Source organism: Syngnathus floridae, chromosome 10, assembly GCF_059516105.1.
Source record: "Syngnathus floridae isolate MCC-2025c chromosome 10, RoL_Sflo_1.0, whole genome shotgun sequence".
Lineage (NCBI taxonomy): Eukaryota > Metazoa > Chordata > Actinopteri > Syngnathiformes > Syngnathidae > Syngnathus > Syngnathus floridae.
In genome coordinates, this window is record NC_142422.1 from 7,653,434 (window position 1) to 7,670,074 (window position 16,641).

A 16,641-nucleotide genomic window follows, 5' to 3' on the forward strand; every position below is an offset into this window, starting at 1 on the left:
CAAGCCAGCAGCATGCGCCATGATCGGGCAAGGTCTGGGTGATGTCATTCGTTCGGTTTTAGACACCGACTGAAATTATGTGGTAGTCTGACAGAACGACCGTGTAGGTGCTGCTGGAGATTACCCGAATTTTTCTCAAGCAGATAAAAACAGATTGAACATTTAATTAACCTTGTTCTATTACTCAAAATAGAGTTGACTCTCATGATGACGCTCATGATTTCCTTCGCTTGATTGTTTTGTATAGCGAGGTGAACCTACATTGAATGGGAAATAAATAAACGTTTATGAGGGCATTTATGGGTGAGGGCTTTATGTATTTTATGCTCTGTATTTTCTTCACTAGAATACAAGTATTCTTATAATGTGTTGCTTTTCCTTGGTAGGTGCTGTCTGATATGACCATACTCCAGCGAAGGATCCCCCCTAGTTTCAGAGACCCTGCCAGTGCCCCATTGCGGAAACTCTCTGTAGACCTCATCAAAACATACAAGCACATCAATGAGGTATGACACTGCAAACAGAAAACACCCCTTTTTGTTTTTGGGACCGGTCCCCTAGAGAACTGTGGCAAGTAAGCTCAGTGGTGTCATAATTAGGAAATAAAAACTCAAAAAAAAGATCAAGGGGAAAAAAAACTTAATTTCTTCATACATGGTTTCTTTATTTATTGAGTTCAAATGGCATACCATATATAATAGTGATAAACCTAGCCCAGATAAGTTCATCCATGAGGTCAGTGGATTGGGGAAATAAACAACCTCTGGTGCTTGTTTGAGAACCACAGCCAAGTTTTTGTGCACCACTCGATGCATTATAAAGTAGCATTATGACATAATCATGTTTCTTATTAATGTGATGCAGAAGAGGAAGTGGAGTTTCTTTTAACTTGCTTTGAGATACTAAGCTTCTTATACCCACAGGTGTATTATACAAAGAAAAAGCGACGGGCCCAGCAAGTCCCTCCTGAAGATAGCAGTACTAAGAAGGAGAGAAAGGTCTACAACGACGGCTACGATGATGACAACTATGATTACATCGTCAAAAATGGAGAAAAGTGGCTGGACCGCTATGAGATAGACTCGTTGATTGGGAAGGGCTCCTTCGGACAGGTGAGGGCTCAAGGAACATCGCTGTGAAAGCTCAAAATTTTCCATACTGTTTAGGGTCTCGGGTCAGATGGTACCTATCCCAGCCCAGTCAACCACTAGCATTCACACCTTCAGTTTAGAGTTTCCACTTAACTAACGTACATATTTAGAGATCCCCTATGCCGATTCCATCCCGATCTCATGTTGACCATGTGTGTGCAGGTGGTGAAGGCCTACGACCACCATGAGCAGGAATGGGTCGCCATCAAGATCATCAAGAACAAAAAGGCATTTCTAAACCAGGCACAGATTGAACTTCGCCTGCTGGAGCTCATGAACAAGCATGATACTGAGATGAAATATTACATAGGTGAGTTGGAAAGGGGGGACTCAGCAATATAGTGGGAAAGCTTGACAAATGTACATAGGTTATGTAGCCTGTCTGCTTTTATGTGTGTATTTTGAAATAAATATTTAAATTATATTATTATCATTTGGTGCATTTAAACCCTAATCCTACACATGATGATAGAAAAATAGCCATTTGAAGGATATTGTGCACAGATGTCAATGGAGCAAATGTTATTCTGCATCTGCTCGACCTTATTCTAATGTCACTCAATGACATGTCTCCCTTCTGTGTTTGTGTGTGTGTGTGTGTGCCTGTTTCGGGTGCATAGTCCACCTGAAGCGTCACTTTATGTTTAGGAACCATCTTTGTTTGGTGTTTGAGTTGTTGAGCTACAATCTTTATGATCTGTTGAGGAACACCAACTTCAGAGGGGTCTCCCTTAACCTCACCCGGAAATTTGCACAGCAGCTCTGTACAGGTAGGTCATACAAAAGAACACGCACACACACACACTTACTAAAAACACCACACACCAGGGCAATGAGTGCACCAGTGTCTCTATCAGCCAACTGGCTTTTGGCCCATAGTTGGGTCAGCCTAAAAATATAGTCACCCAAAATGTCAGGCGAGGGACACTGTAGTGAGCAACGTGCGGGTAATCTTAGACGAACAAGTCAGTTAGTGGTAGTTAAAATGAAGCAAACATCTTTGTTTTTTTACAGATCCTCACAATTACCACACACATTTACCATAATGTTGGTTATTTTTTAAGTGCGGTGTTAAGGCGACCACGATGAGCCCCAATATACTGCCACTGTACAATGGACATGTCTGACCAGGGACTGCATTTTGTTAAACCCAACCTTTTCATGGTTTCATGTATTTCTCACAGTAAGCTGTGCTTATAAGTGTGCTTATATTGGACCGGAATTATCCTCATTTGTGCTAATGAAGTCCTGTCTTACAGTCTGAATCTGGCTCTCTCCCCGGGAGACTTTCTAATAGAAAGATTTTTGTTCCTGTCTTGCCAAAGCAGGACGAGAACCTGATGCTGGTTATGTAAATAGATTTGTTCGTAAAAGTAGAATAGGACTAAGTAGAGTGCTGACTTCCGGCAAGACAAAAAAAAAAGAGCACTTTGGATCACCTTCATTCATACAGTACTTACGTAAATCCTTCATTTGAGTTTATTCACTCAGAAATGAAAATGTACTGTCATAATAATGTGAAACAAAATGTGCATATTTATCCATTTCATGCTCGTTTTTTCCTCCCACACATCTGTAACTTTATCTTGTTAGCTTTAAATGCTTTGGCTAATGTTGTTTTTTATCATTTATTTTGATAATATTCTGGAAATAATATATAGGGTTTTAATAATTTAGGTCATGATAATGATAACATTTTTTTGATACAATTCCATCTTTAGCTACTGCTTCCGATTAACGATGATTTATTTGTGCACAGCATTATTATTCCTGGCCACTCCAGAACTGTCAATTATCCACTGCGACCTGAAACCAGAAAACATCCTGCTGTGTAATCCCAAGAGATCTGCCATCAAGATAGTTGACTTTGGGTCGTCCTGCCAGCTTGGGCAGAGGGTGAGCGGCATTCTCATAATAACAAATGATTTAAACATAACAGTATTTAATTAAACTGTCAAAATGCCTCTTATCCATACTTTAATGAGATTTATATTGCATGGTGAACTAATTCCACTCCTTTTTATCCTACCTTCAGATCTATCAGTATATCCAGAGCAGGTTTTACCGCTCCCCTGAGGTTCTGTTGGGAATGCCATATGACCTGGCAATTGACATGTGGTCACTAGGATGCATCTTGGTAGAGATGCACACAGGAGAACCTCTCTTCAGTGGCTCCAATGAGGTTAATTTATGCACAACACACAATTACTGTAACCTTTTTTTAATACCGCCTTTGAGCTTGTTGATTATGGAAAATTGTGTCTCTTGGTTTTAGGTTGACCAGATGAACAAAATTGTTGAAGTCTTGGGGGTCCCTCCCAGCCACATGTTAGATGCAGCTCCTAAAGCCAGAAAGTATTTTGACAAGCTCTCCGATGGGCTGTGGACAGTGAAGAAGAACAAGGACATCAAGAAGGTATCCCATTTCAGATTCATTCACACTTTTCACCTTTAAAAACTGTTGTGGAGCACATGTTCAACTTCAGTTGAAGGAACTTGAATTTTATTAGACTTTTTTTTTTTATCTGTGGGGCGAAATGCATTAGGAACTCATTGAGCCAACTTCACAATTTCTGTAATTTAATAAGCATTTTATTAATGCTACGATTGGCAGGCGACCATTTCAGAGCCTCTCGTCCAATGACAGCTGGGATAGGCTCCAACAACCCCAGTGAGGATAAGCGGTTCTGAGAATGGACGGATGGATTTTACTAATACATTTACAGCCACCATCACCTCCGCCATCTCTAATTATTTGTGTGTACGTTTTTGTTTTTTAGGAGTACAAGCCCCCAGCCACTCGGCGTCTTCATGAGATTTTGGGTGTGGAGACTGGAGGTCCAGGGGGACGAAGAGCAGGCGAACCTGGACATGCCCCCTGTGACTATCTGAAATTTAAAGGTAAATCTTCACAAATTCTAGAGGTTGTAACGTTTACTAGTTAAATAAATTGAAGGAAAAGCTGCTGCTTATCATTGTTTTGTATTTTTCTTCAGATGTAGTCACATCAGTATATAGTCTGTTTCTTTTGTCAACTGGTTTTAAGTACATGTACGTACTTTTGCAGCGGACTGTCTTGGGGATCTCAAATGTGGACTGCATGAACTTTGATTCCACAAATCTTGAGCAGTGAGCCACTGGTCCATAGCTATCAGTGGTGTAATTATTTATTGGAACTAAGTCACCGCCAAGACATAAATTTAGAATGAAATAGAGACACTAATACTGTGATGCGTCATATGGTTTGAATTACTATAAACTGGCACAAATATCCGCGCAATAAATAGATGCAATCAGATACTGTCGTTTCTACTAATTCAACTTCAGGTTTATAAGCTTCCTATTTATTTATTTATAACACTGACTATCCATCTGCGGCCAACATTACATGAAAAAAAAAATCCCCACAATTATGAGATACCTTTTGCAAGATTTTGTAGACATTAACATTTTCTTTGATTCCGCAAACTAACTAGATGTATATATTTTTTTCAATTCAGTAATATATTTTTAGCAGCTGTTTTGAAGTGTAAAACATTGCATGAGTATTTCAGAATGAGATACTGTATCATAAACGAGATGCTTTTTCAGCTCTGGATTTCGCATCATGTCAAAAGTAAGAGAAGCAATGACGCACTACTGCATACCGCACACTTTTCCAGCTGGCTATGGCTGTCACTGTCATACAGTGTTAACAGCGACATGCCTTTTCCAAGCTTATATTGCTTTAACATTTTCAAAGGTGGATGATGTTTCTCATGTTAGTTGTGGGGAAAAAAGGGGGAGTACCACCTCTCTCCTTGTCTGCTGTCAGGATTGTGACGTCATTCTTGCTTAGCGAGGTCACAGCTTTTCTTTCTTCAATAGAGGGGTTAGACACGGGGGGCTTTGGCATTAGAAGCCTCTGACACTTTAAACCGTATTTTTTTTTCATGAGAATGTTCTAGCTGATCATTCCCAAACACTTCTTTGCTGCTGTCATCATCATGTTTTCATTGTCTTCCTCCAGACCTGATCCTGCGCATGCTGGACTATGACCCCAAAAGCCGCATCACGCCATTCTACGCCCTGCAGCACAACTTTTTCAAGAAGACCACAGATGAAGGAACGAACACGAGTTCATCAACGTCCACCTCTCCTGCCATGGACCACTCTCATTCAACCTCCACTACGAGCTCTGTTTCTAGCTCTGGTAAACATAGACAGGGTCACACTTCAAATAAATAAATTAACACCGCTACTGAAGCAGTGAAGTAGATTTGCTACCCACGATCATAAATGTTCCTTCCCATTAAAGCTGTTCTTTTATTTCCAGGTGGCTCCAGTGGCTCCTCCAATGACAACCGCAATTATCGCTACAGTAACCGATATTACAACTCTGCTGTGACACATTCAGACTATGAGATGACCAGCCCTCAGGTATGCACTCAACAGCATCACTGGAGGCTTCACATGTACCATGTCGGGTTTTGGATCTTTCAAAAAAAGCTTACGCACCGACATACACATTAGTGGAGATCTTTTGTGTGCTTAAAAACCAACGTCGCACTTGTTTGAGTGATTTACTCTTTGTTTGATAGGTGCCAGAGGTTTCTTGGTTACATTTTTTCGCCCCAAAGATTAAGTCGCGAGCAAAATGAAATATAATTCATCCATTCAAGTTGGTGGCCCTGAAACAGCATCTCTAACAGCATTCTGGAATGTACAATAGTGTTGCTGTTTACTTGACATTTCTCATCATTACTTTCTGCCAAGTTGACAAGATGCCAGCTGTTAAAATACCTTCTTGAAGAAATACAATCACTTTGAAATGGCTTGTGTGAATTAGAAGACCTTCCTGGTTGAACACTCAATTTGCACTCAATGGCTTGCATGTGGGCGAGTATCAGTGCATTGTCCATAAAAAAGTCTTAATTATGAACATTGACGCAAGGTTTTCTAACTAATTTGTTGAGCACCTCTGCAGTGGTACCTCTACTTACAAACTTTTCGAGATGCAAACCGAAGCCTCGCAATTTTTTTTTGCGTCGCCTTACGAAGCAATTTCTGACTTGCGAATCAACGCATCAGAACTCATTTAACATTGATCACAGCTGCACAATCTTAATGTTTATCCTAGGATTGTCTCACAATTGTGTTTGCACCGCCGTACCTGTCAGGCTCCGTCCCAGCAGCAGATGAGGATGTGGCCAGGCAGTGATGGTGGAGGTGGGGGTCAGGACCCAGCATACACCCAGTTGCTGCTCCACAAGCCGGCCGCCTCCCAGCAACACCAGCGCCACTTCCTGGACCAGCCCCATCATCCTCACCCGACCTACTCCCACCACGGGAACGGCGGGCGCGGCCTGCGACAGGGCGGACAAACGGGCATCGGCAGCGGGGGAGGCCAGCAAGGGTCCTCGCCCCAGATGAGTGACAGCATGGATGTGGGCGTGTCCCTAGGGCTGCACCACCTGGGGGCGGTGTCTTCCATGGAGGCGTCTCAGTTTGGCTCTGCCTCCCTACCCCTCGCTCTGCCAATCGGACTGTCTGCCTTCCGGACTCGGACGGCCCCCACCGCCCCTGGGCCGCAAGCCCCGCCCCCTGAGGACTACTACCCTGCCTCCAACAACAATAACCCCGCTGCAGGGGGCAGAGGGAGGCCGGACTCAGACGAGGGGCCAGCCAACTCTTGATAAAACCTGAACCATGCCCTAAAGCCATACAATTTTAACTACAACAACAACAACTACACACACACAGCCAGAGTTCAGAGACAAAGACATGAACTTTGTGCTGGAGGAGACAGTCTGTACTGCATGAGAGGAGGAGGATGCTGGGAAAACTCTCCTTTTTGTCTTGTTTTACTTTTTGTCTTTTGTTGCGACTGTCATTTGAAAAGGAATGATTGTGACAAGTTTGTTTTTATTAATATTATTATTATTGTTTAATATTGATTTTTTTTTTTTTTCTTTTGTGGTTTGAGGAGTTGCGTGTTCTATTGGTTTTTTGAGCCTGGAGAGGAGGAGGATGAAGAGGAGGGCCCTTGCTTTTCTGTTACACTCCATTTGGAGGCAGAAAGTGGAAGGAGAGCACACTTTTCATGTTTACAAAGTACAACATTAGTATGTTCTCATTTACAGCGTTTAGGTGTGGTCATGGCACACACACAGACACACACATACGCAACTCTTTTCAACAGGAAAGACATCATGTGTGTTATTCAGGACTCTTGGATTTTCTCTCCTGTGTGTTACGCGTTTTTTTTTTGTTGTTTTTTGTTTTTTTTGAGGGTGGGTGTCCTCCCTCTGTCACTCTCGGCCCGGTTGCGACGGGTGTACTGAGAGGGAGAGAGGCAGGTGGAGGGAAGAGAAGGTGACAGGACACTGATGCCTTTCTGGCACTCACAGGAATCTTCTCATCCTCTCGTCTTCCTCTCCTCCTCATCCTGTTGTTTCTTCTCCAGACAGGCTCCTCCTCTCTGTGCTGCTAATCACCATGACAACTGGTCCGGATTGCTGCTAAAGATCCAACACAGATCAATAAAGAAATAAAGAGAATAGAAACAGAAAGTAAAATAAAAAACTTTTTAACCCTTCTGCTTAAGAGAAAAGGATAAAGTAAGAACCACTGCATCTCAATGTATTTATTACTATTTAACAAGAAAAAAACTGAAAGTAACCCTTTTTTCTGCTCTTTGTTTGGTTGCCTTCTTTCTGCAGGTGAACTCTGATTGGCTATTGTAACAGTGACAGTAACTGGTGACATGGGAATGTCACTGGTTGTGGGGACTGGGTGGTGGGGAGGGTTTGGGGCAAAATAAAGTTGGAATATATAATAAGAATAAAGAGTATACTTTTGCACACCAAAGTCAAACAAACATCAGCTCTCCGCTTTTATTCCTATATAACCATGACCTTTCATCTGGTCAACACAAGCACAAAGTCGGTTTTCACATCTACGTATGTGTCTATATCGTGAGCAAATTTATTTGATTAACGATAATATGCAGACCTCCAGAGGCAAGTGTAAATTCCCACTGCACAAAACAACCAGAATTCGATTAATTCATTGGCATCATGCACTGCGATTAGTAAACAGTGTTCATGAGTTGAGGGACAAGCTCACGGAGGCGTATTTGATAAAAACAGCATTTCAAATTAAATACAGACTATAACTAAGATATGGGGTTTATTTGTAACTACAAAAATGTGTTTTTTTTCTGCAGGAAATGTGTTACACATCATGCTGTAGTTATCATAGTCCACCATTGGGAGGCGAGATTTTACACTCTCATTCATTTCCGAAGGAAGCAAACACTGGCGCACCGTGTCCCAAGTCGGAGCGCCTAGTGCGCACACAGCCACTACGCTTTTGGTGCCCTCTGCACAACTGAAAGTGAAAGGCAAATTTGAGCAAAGCTCTGACTCTCAAAACGGTTGTATAGAATCTGTGTGCGTTAAGAAAATATTCCCGAACGCGACAACCATAGACCCACGGACTACGGGCCCTTGGCGACCGAAGTCAAAGGGCAGCCATCTTACGTTGCCTATTACCGATAACTTTGTCACTGTAGGATTCCTGTATGTTGTAATGAGAGCCTCTCATAGAGCCATCTTTTCTCTTTACATCGACCATTCAGAGAACATTGGTGAATTGTCTATTGCACAGGCAATGTGCATATTCAGAAAACATGTTTTCCTGTTCAATGGTACAATTGCATGCGTAGAGATTAGCAACATAAAGTGGCCGCCGTTGGCTTCACTCCTCCCAATGGCGAGTAAGTGTCAGTTATGAATGAGCTCGTAAACACGTGACAATACTGTTTCCGTTGACGGACGTAATAAGAGGTAGCACCGTCATGTCAGTACGAGCAAGTTCAGGGATTTATTTAGGTTCTCTGTCCAGAAACGTCAAGAGGATTTTCTGTGTTGTCTGATTCCGAAGCTATTAGAAGGCAAGGTAACTGTCAGACAGGTGGCTGTTTTTTTTTCATACAGTAAGTCAATCCATCAATTTTCTGTACCGCTTGCTATAGTTTATACAAGTTTAATTTGTTATCTAGCAGTCTGGTTTTTACCCATTAAATTAGTTGACTAGTCGTCCAGTTTTAACATTCACGGAAATTTTACACGTAGCTTTGAAAACTAATAATTTGGACTGACGCTTGAAATAAGTTTGTGTACCATTTCTCAATTGAAAAAAACGTGAGGAAATGCTAATGTTTAATGTGTTATTTTGCTAACATGCTTTCAGGTTTAATAATGTCAAAGAACATTTTTGCTCCCTCAGAACATTTTCAGTGATTGTCGCCTGTGAAATTTTCGTTGTATGTTGACTGCATGCAGCTGGCTGACAGACTGAGATGTCTGATAAAGAAACTGTTTCATATCCTCATCAACAGGCTCGTCCCACCCTCCATAGTGGTTTCAACCCGCCTTCCAAGACACTCATTTGTCTCACAAGTTTTCTTAAAAGTTTTGCCATCATTTCTCATTTGTGTTCAGCCAATGAGGACTGTTGCGGTCCTTGGAGGGGGCATCGGGGGATTGGCAGCATCTTACTATCTTTGCAAAAGTCCCCAGATAGCTAAGGTAGCACACAAACCAATTTTCTGGATTGCGATACTTCTCCATTAGATATTCCTCAAACATTCTGTTTTCTCACCAAGGTCATTTTACTCGAGTCAAGCAGTCGGTTTGGAGGTTGGTTGTGGTCCACCAGGAGGTCTGATGGAGGGGTATTCGAACATGGGCCCAGAGGAATTCGACCAGCGGGGTTGGTGGGACGAAATACCCTTAATATGGTAAGCCCTCTTAGTAAAATGCATTGAAGAGACTCCAATGTGATGGTGTAAATGCCTCTTTTGGAGTTGCACAGATAATGGTGGATGGATGACAAATTTCCCCTCACATTAGAATGCACTGTTGTCCATTGTTGAAAACTAATGTATAGGTGGAGGACCTGGGTCTCTCAGGGGAGATTCTGCCTGTCACCTACAGCCACGATGCATCCAAGAATCGATATTTATATGTCAACAAGCAACTTCATAGGATGCCTTCAGGAATAAGGTAAAAGACCTCTCACAGAAAAAGGTTCACGTATGTAGGATACACAGTAACATGCAATTCTTAAAGGTTAAGCAAATTGTGCTGCTTATTTACAGTGGATAGAAAAAGTCTATACACCCCTGTTCAAATGCGTTTTTTTTCTAATATAAAAAAAAAAAAGATGATTTGAATACTGTTAATGTAACCTGTCCAACTCAGTTTACACTTGTAACAGGATGGCAAGTAAAAACAAATAATGGAGATATGTACCTCCGTGTGGAGTGAGAACACTATGCATTTTTCAGTGGACTTCTCCGGACGGTTCCACCTTTCTCACGCCCGCTGCTGTTCAGCATCGCCACAGAGATATTTGCCAAGAAAAGCAAAGAGGAGGACGAATCCATCCATTCGTTTGTGTCTCGAAGGCTTGGGAAAGATGTGAGAAGAAAGGACACTAAGTGCCAAAGCAAACGGATACATCAACCATAGTGCCATCTCATGACTTTATTTTCTTTGTTGTGCTAGCTTGCAGACATTGCTGTGGACAGTCTATGTCGGGGGGTTTTTGCAGGAGACTGCCGCAAATTAAGTGTGCGCTCTTGTTTTCCCGTCCTCTACAACGCAGAGCAGCGCAGAGGTTCCCTGACGCTTGGAATGCTACTGGGCTCCGGTATGCACCCCAACCCCTTTCAAATCCATTTTTCATGCACATTTGAAGGAAATTGGATGTTAATGTTTTATTGGCATAAACCTCCAGGCCCCACCCGAGTTGTTCCTCCTGGTCTTCTGAGCCAGAGAGCTACCAAAGAGTCGTGGGCCCAGTGGTCCCTTAGAAGGGGCTTGGAGGAACTCCCAGAGTCCATCACTGACTTTCTCCAAACAAGCAGGAGGGTGCAGTTACACCGAGAGGCACCTGTAAAACACATTAGTCCTTCAGCTACAGGTTGGACGGTGAGACAAGGAACCCACAAACACGCACACACATACACACGCACACATTCCGTTTGTTTTATTATACTGTTATGTGATGGTGTCCTTCTGGCTTCCTTTTACATTGTGTACAAAACTTAATTCCAGTGGAGACATTGTAAAATCCTAACTTTCTAACAATGTGTTTGTATTCAGATCCATTTGGAGGATGGGACCATAACAGCTGACCACATCATCTCTGCTCTGCCTGCTCAAGGTCAGTCAGCTTCATGATGTCTCAACATCATTTTACAATTCCGAATGCCAACTGAAGAAGTGCTGTAACTGAAAACTAGGGGGATCTTAAATCCAGAATAACACCTGACAAAAATATTTTTAAAGATAAAACAGCAGTCGTCAAACACTGATCTTTATACCTCACCATATGCTAATGAGCCAGATAATAGAGGGACACGTCCAAATGGTTCAGGATGTGCTAAAGAAGTTTTTATCATTTAAAAGAAAAAAAAAAAAGTCATATATAACAATTTCAGTCATAGTGTGAAATGACAAATTGGTACAAAGTGTTTTGTGTGTGCGGTGCCCTCAGTACTCTCGTCTGTCCTGCCGTCCTCCTGCCAGCCTCTCATCCAGCAGCTACAGGGCATCTCCTGTGTCACCGTTGCTGTCGTGAATCTGCAGTATGAGGGCTCGGTACTTCCGGTCACGGTGAGTACAGCATTAACACGTGCGCACACAGTCAAAAGTGGTAAGTGTCTGTTGGTCTCTTGTCAGGGATTTGGACACCTGGTTCCATCATCAGAGGATCGGGGTTTACTTGGTGTGGTCTACGACTCTGTCCCGTTTCCTCAACACAACAGATCTGACGGACCAACAACAAGACTGACGGTAATCGGTGGTCTCAAATATTGCCTGAGGTTACCTTAGCTTGGGTAACTTGCACCGGTGCACTATGCAGTTTTTTGACTCAATTATTATTTGAAATGTCATGGAATCACCCAGCTTGACATACATATATACATTTCAGTTCAAAACTTTTAAAGTTACCATCTTGTTCTGTTTAAATATTTGAGATGTATTGCAATGACACCTGATAAACGTTATTTTATTTTAGAATATAAAGCAAATACCGAGCAACTTTGGGTTCACTTTCACTTTGCGGGCATGACTACTGTCCAGGTGATGATGGGGGGTGCCTGGTTCCCAGAAGTGTTTGGCTCCCCAGATGCTGTAACAGAGGAGCAGCTTTTAGAGCGAGCCACTGAGGCGGTGCGTTGTCATCTGGGAGTCACCTCGGCACCCAGCTGGAGTTGGGTTGCTCTGCATAAGGTACAATGAAGTGCTGCCTGCTTTTATTTATTAAAAAATTCCCTGTATACTTGTTACAGTTAAATTACAATGTCTCTTATCAGGATTGTATACCTCAATATTATGAAGGGCACTTTCAGAGAATAGGTATGTATGAACTAATTTGAGATTATGCTACTATGCCATCTGCAGTATTTTCATACATACTCCGTGTTGTCTATTTGCATTTTAGAGCACATCCGCAGCTTCATAAAGAATAACAACCTGGCACTTTCTCTGACCGGCTCGTCCTATGATGGCGTGGCTGTCAATGATGTCATCTTTAGTGCAAGGACAGCTGTGGAAGAGTTGTTAGGAAATGGAATCTAATGGAAATTCAATGGCAGGAGCTTGTAATTTATTTTTTTTCAACTGTACATCAGTGTAGTAAGTTTTTTTTGGAATACGTAGTCTGGTGATGGAGTACATCGCTGACAAACCTTGAAAAATGGATGCAGGTGAAGACTGTGCGCTTTGAGAGTGAGCAGCTCACTTGCATGAGAAAGTGGCTTTCAAAGGGATGTAAAGATTTCAAGCATTTAAGGTTGCAAAAAGAAAAGCACACAAGTAAAGCAAAGTTGTAACTTCTAAAGGAAGAGTTACACAAACGGCCCAAGATTGTAATAAACAGTGATGAATGTAGAAATTGGGTGGGATTGTGTGCAGAGTAAAAAGGTAAAATGAATTGAAAATAAAGCAAAAAAAAAAAAAACAGCTGACATGAAAATTTGACTTTATTGAAAAGGAGGAGGGGAAGTATCCACCGGTAAGTCTATTTGCAGAGATAGCGATGCGTGTGCAAGGCTATCTGAGGCCCAGCTTTTTCTTCTCTCTCTGCTTTTTTCGTACAACCTCTATGTTGCGGTCCTTCCACATGCTTTTTCTCAGTTTGATGGGACGGCTGCCAACATACTTGCCTGCATTGAGAGGAATACACAACCATTTTCAGTTGAACACATAAGACAGACGAATGTTGCTGTAAAGTTGCCAAATATGCAGCCGAAGCAAAAACAGACCGTTCATCTCCCTCATGGCTCGCACATAATCATTTGGATCTTTGAAGCTGACAAAGCCGTAGCCTTTTGTTTTTCCTGTCCGCTTGTCTCTCACCACCTGAAATTGAGAAGTGAAACAACAACCTCATACAAAATTATCCAAATTTACTGTAAAAATTGCATACAAAAAATATAAAAGTGAAGGATTGCACTGCAAATTTGGATTTAATGACTTTCAACGAATATTAGCGAAGGTAAACGATGCATCATTTTGAACCCGTGTGTATTAGAAAATTAACACTTGAATATACAATGTTTTTTATGGTTGTCACTGAATATGTATGATCTACAATCGTTCACTCCTAGAAAAACAAAGGATTTCAATATGTTGACTATTGATTTAAGTGATTTTGAGCGCAAGCATCACAGCAGACCCACCTTAGCTTTGAGGAATGATGGATACCTGCTGAAAGCTCTGGCCAGGATGTCATCATTGACCTCGTTACCAAGATCACCGCAGAAGATACGAAAGTCATCTATAATGGAGAGGCACAGAACGAGGTTAGATGAAGTAACGTTTGCTTTATACGTTCGTCATGACGGCAAGTGTCGTTACCTGATTCCCACTCCAACAGGCTGGCGTCTTCCCAGGAAGTCCCAGCTGCCGTTCGAATACACTTCTTCATCTTCTCTGACTTCGGCTTGGCCTTTTTGTCTTCCGAGGACGTTTCCACAGGTTTGTACACAGACTGACAATTTTGGGGAACAGTTTAAGATGTGGACTCATTTGTACGTAGTTTTTAAAAAGGCAGCAATTATTTTTTGGATTTCTACTTTTTGGACTAATCTCACACAGTATTGCATTTTTTTTCATAAATGCAATAAGCATCCTATTGAAAATAAAATGCCAATGCAAGGATGTGGCCATTGTTTGACTGTTTGCTAAAAGTCTGGTTAAGTCCAGATGTGCGTGCATGTTACCTCAGGGCGCACAGGCTCGCGTTCGGGCATGCTGGGTCCAATGACGGCGCTGCTGTCTTCGCACTCCTTCTCCAGCAGTCCGGCCGCCATCACGGCGGCCTGTTGCTCGGCAACCCGAGCCGCTAGCTCCTCCTGACGCCGTGACAGACAACTTTAGTACATGGTACATTTGCAATCAGCATTTTTTTGAGAAAAATATTATTCTTAGATATTATTTTGGTGCTGATAAACCTTTGCTCGACACTTATGGATATTTGTTAGTAATCCAATGACAATTATGTCTGCTGCCATGTTAAAAGGCAAAGTACCATTCTCGCTTGCCGCTGAGCCATCACATCATTTTTTCGAGGTACAACAGTGACAGGCGGGGCTGAGTACACGGTGGGCGCCGCTTGGAAGACTGAAGGCGGCTTGATAGAAGTCGAGACAGCTGTTCTGGTGGGCGGCGAGGATGCCATGGACATTACTTCGCTGACCTAAACAGGATAGAACAGGTGGCAAGTTAAGAACAGAACAGGTTGAAACGGTTTATGGCTTACCAATAAACCTTGACAAAACTTCAAGCTGTTCATTTCCATCACTACCATATTGGGTGTAATGTGTTGTGCCCAGGAGCCTAACAAGGAGAAGCTTTAAGTGCACAAGTGACTACGAACACTGACGGTTGGTGCTGAGGTCATGTGCTGAACAGGCGGCGAAACACCCTGAGGCGTTTGGCTCTGCATGGAAACCGGGATCATCATGGGTGGAGGCGGAGGAGGCCGCGGCATGGGAGGAGCTACAGGAGGGCGCATAAGATGAAGCCTGGGAGCGCCTACAGTATCACAAAAAGGGTCAAATCAGTTAAGTGCCGAAGGAGTCAAATCACTTTTGTTGGTTAACCTCACCGGGTCTCTGTAAAATATGGGGAACAAAGGCCGGTCTCATCATTGGAGGCGGGGGAGCACGTACTGGAGGGACTGCAGCTGAAAATGTATTTTTTATTTTTCAAACTCATAAGTCACAAATATTTGGGTCAGTGTTTGCCCAGAGAATGACATTTACCTGGTGCAACAAAGGTTGGTGGTGGTCCAACAAAAGTCCCTCTGGCTTCTAGCGTTTGCTGGACCTGAGAAAGGAAGAAAAAGAAAGAGGGATTTTAAAAGAAATATGAGGGGGTTGATCAGAGGTCCTCGATAGGTCCACCAAGAACTAGCATTAGCTCTTGACTAGTGAAAGAATACAAACCTGTTGGTAGGTGTTGGTGCCAATTATTGGTCGGACCACTGGTAGCGCTGTGACAGCGAGAGCTACAGGTACAGCCTCCATAACAGGTGAGGTTCCTGATAGTGGTACAGGTCCACCAAGAACCTCTTGCTCAAACCTATAATAAGAGACATGCAACGTTTGTGCTGGAATTGGATACCTATACACTTTCTACAGATGGTTATTTAAGTTCTACTGTTTTTAACCTGAAAAAGAACAGTCCCGGCGATAATAATAACAATAATTCATATGCAGCAACTCTGGACGGAGTCGTAACAGAATGAGCGGTACTCACAGTGCCATCTCGGCCTCCATCTCCTTCAGACGTTCCTCTCCAGATTTGAGCGCCATTGCTAGAACACACAAAACATTAGAAATGCTGCTACATCATCTTAGAAATTTTCAAACACGCGTGACTCTGTTAAATCACGCAATTAATCATATTTTCATTACACCAAATGGTCACACACACAAAAACTATGCTCACATTTAAGGTTGTTGACTGATAATATCTCCAAGAGATATCAATTTCTATACTTATCTTCATTAGCTAATGTTTTATCCGGTGAATGACATTTCTACTCACAAAGGCAACCAAGTGACAGTGTCAATTAATTTGCACTTACCGTTTTTTGCAATTGCAATTCTGTCGAGGTGGAATAGAATGTCGTCCTCTCGAGGCTAGGCTTTAGCTAATGATAGTGGCAGTGGGTAGTAATCGCCCTTGTTATCATAAATTACGGTAAAGCTCAAGATTTATAATTCACGTGTTAACCAATGTGGCAGTTCTTTAAAACAACATGACAAATACACACACTCAACATCATTGGCAAACAAACAGCGAACCAAAAAGCCGTCATCTACTCACGCCACGGCGTTAGCATTAGCATTTAAATTGCATTTCCGCCGTCTCCTTGTTATTCTACTGCCCCCTAGTGGACTGGAGTAGAAGGGGGCGGGGGT

General features: G+C 42.4%; 3 protein-coding genes and 1 long non-coding RNA gene across 8 annotated transcripts in view; 2 read left to right on the forward strand and 2 right to left on the reverse strand.

Moving 5' to 3' along the window:
- dyrk1b (dual-specificity tyrosine-(Y)-phosphorylation regulated kinase 1B) overlaps positions 1 to 7,939 on the forward strand; it is a 31,942-nt gene extending 24,003 nt beyond the window's left edge. For both annotated transcript variants that reach the window (XM_088388302.1, XM_088388301.1), the window contains exons 3-13: positions 387 to 506; positions 924 to 1,112; positions 1,314 to 1,461; positions 1,772 to 1,921; positions 2,911 to 3,047; positions 3,187 to 3,333; positions 3,427 to 3,567; positions 3,932 to 4,052; positions 5,161 to 5,343; positions 5,467 to 5,570; positions 6,311 to 7,939. In XM_088388302.1, coding sequence (XP_088244428.1) covers positions 387 to 506; positions 924 to 1,112; positions 1,314 to 1,461; positions 1,772 to 1,921; positions 2,911 to 3,047; positions 3,187 to 3,333; positions 3,427 to 3,567; positions 3,932 to 4,052; positions 5,161 to 5,343; positions 5,467 to 5,570; positions 6,311 to 6,826 — 1,956 coding nt within the window. In that variant the 3' untranslated portion in view covers positions 6,827 to 7,939. The remainder of the gene's footprint in view (positions 1 to 386; positions 507 to 923; positions 1,113 to 1,313; positions 1,462 to 1,771; positions 1,922 to 2,910; positions 3,048 to 3,186; positions 3,334 to 3,426; positions 3,568 to 3,931; positions 4,053 to 5,160; positions 5,344 to 5,466; positions 5,571 to 6,310) is intronic.
- LOC148392204 (uncharacterized) lies at positions 927 to 6,832 on the reverse strand. Its single transcript, XR_015861121.1, has 2 exons — positions 6,304 to 6,832; positions 927 to 3,531 (listed from the first exon to the last, which is right to left on the reverse strand). It is a non-coding gene; the product is annotated as an uncharacterized LOC148392204 (long non-coding RNA).
- Positions 7,940 to 8,943: 1,004 nt separating the features above from the next.
- Positions 8,944 to 13,181, forward strand: ppox (protoporphyrinogen oxidase). 3 transcript variants are annotated; one of them, XM_088386677.1, is made up of 13 exons: positions 8,944 to 9,092; positions 9,638 to 9,724; positions 9,802 to 9,936; positions 10,086 to 10,201; positions 10,486 to 10,618; positions 10,706 to 10,850; positions 10,938 to 11,131; positions 11,306 to 11,366; positions 11,700 to 11,818; positions 11,885 to 11,998; positions 12,290 to 12,439; positions 12,523 to 12,565; positions 12,651 to 13,181. In XM_088386677.1, exons 2-13 carry the CDS (start codon positions 9,641 to 9,643, stop codon positions 12,785 to 12,787), a joined length of 1,431 nt encoding a protein of 476 aa, XP_088242803.1. In that variant the 5' UTR covers positions 8,944 to 9,092; positions 9,638 to 9,640; the 3' UTR covers positions 12,788 to 13,181. The 3 variants fall into 3 exon arrangements, with proteins under 3 accessions (XP_088242803.1, XP_088242802.1, XP_088242805.1); XM_088386676.1 differs by having other exon boundaries at positions 8,951 to 9,129; XM_088386679.1 differs by having other exon boundaries at positions 8,965 to 9,107.
- rbm42 (RNA binding motif protein 42) lies at positions 13,174 to 16,620 on the reverse strand. 2 transcript variants are annotated; one of them, XM_088386681.1, is made up of 12 exons: positions 16,305 to 16,620; positions 15,974 to 16,031; positions 15,661 to 15,796; positions 15,478 to 15,541; positions 15,321 to 15,398; positions 15,096 to 15,247; positions 14,742 to 14,909; positions 14,434 to 14,565; positions 14,069 to 14,201; positions 13,891 to 13,988; positions 13,474 to 13,570; positions 13,174 to 13,374 (listed from the first exon to the last, which is right to left on the reverse strand). In XM_088386681.1, the coding sequence occupies exons 2-12, from the start codon at positions 16,027 to 16,029 to the stop codon at positions 13,262 to 13,264; spliced, it is 1,227 nt and encodes a 408-aa protein (XP_088242807.1). In that variant the 5' UTR covers positions 16,030 to 16,031; positions 16,305 to 16,620; the 3' UTR covers positions 13,174 to 13,261. The 2 variants fall into 2 exon arrangements, with proteins under 2 accessions (XP_088242807.1, XP_088242806.1); XM_088386680.1 differs by having other exon boundaries at positions 15,090 to 15,247.
- Positions 16,621 to 16,641: the final 21 nt, after the last annotated feature.

Coding starts and splice junctions, on each gene's coding strand:
- ppox (XM_088386677.1), top strand. CDS start 9,641: ATGAGGACTGTTGCGGTCCTTGGAGGGGGCATCGGGGGATTGGCAGCA. Junction 9,725..9,801: donor AAAGTCCCCAGATAGCTAAG/GTAGCACACAAA, acceptor TTTCTCACCAAG/GTCATTTTACTCGAGTCAAG. Junction 10,619..10,705: donor CTCGAAGGCTTGGGAAAGAT/GTGAGAAGAAAG, acceptor TTGTTGTGCTAG/CTTGCAGACATTGCTGTGGA.
- rbm42 (XM_088386680.1), bottom strand. CDS start 16,029: ATGGCGCTCAAATCTGGAGAGGAACGTCTGAAGGAGATGGAGGCCGAG. Junction 14,566..14,741: donor CTCAGCGGCAAGCGAGAATG/GTACTTTGCCTT, acceptor TCACGGCGTCAG/GAGGAGCTAGCGGCTCGGGT. Junction 14,202..14,433: donor GCGAGCCTGTGCGCCCTGAG/GTAACATGCACG, acceptor CAAAATTGTCAG/TCTGTGTACAAACCTGTGGA.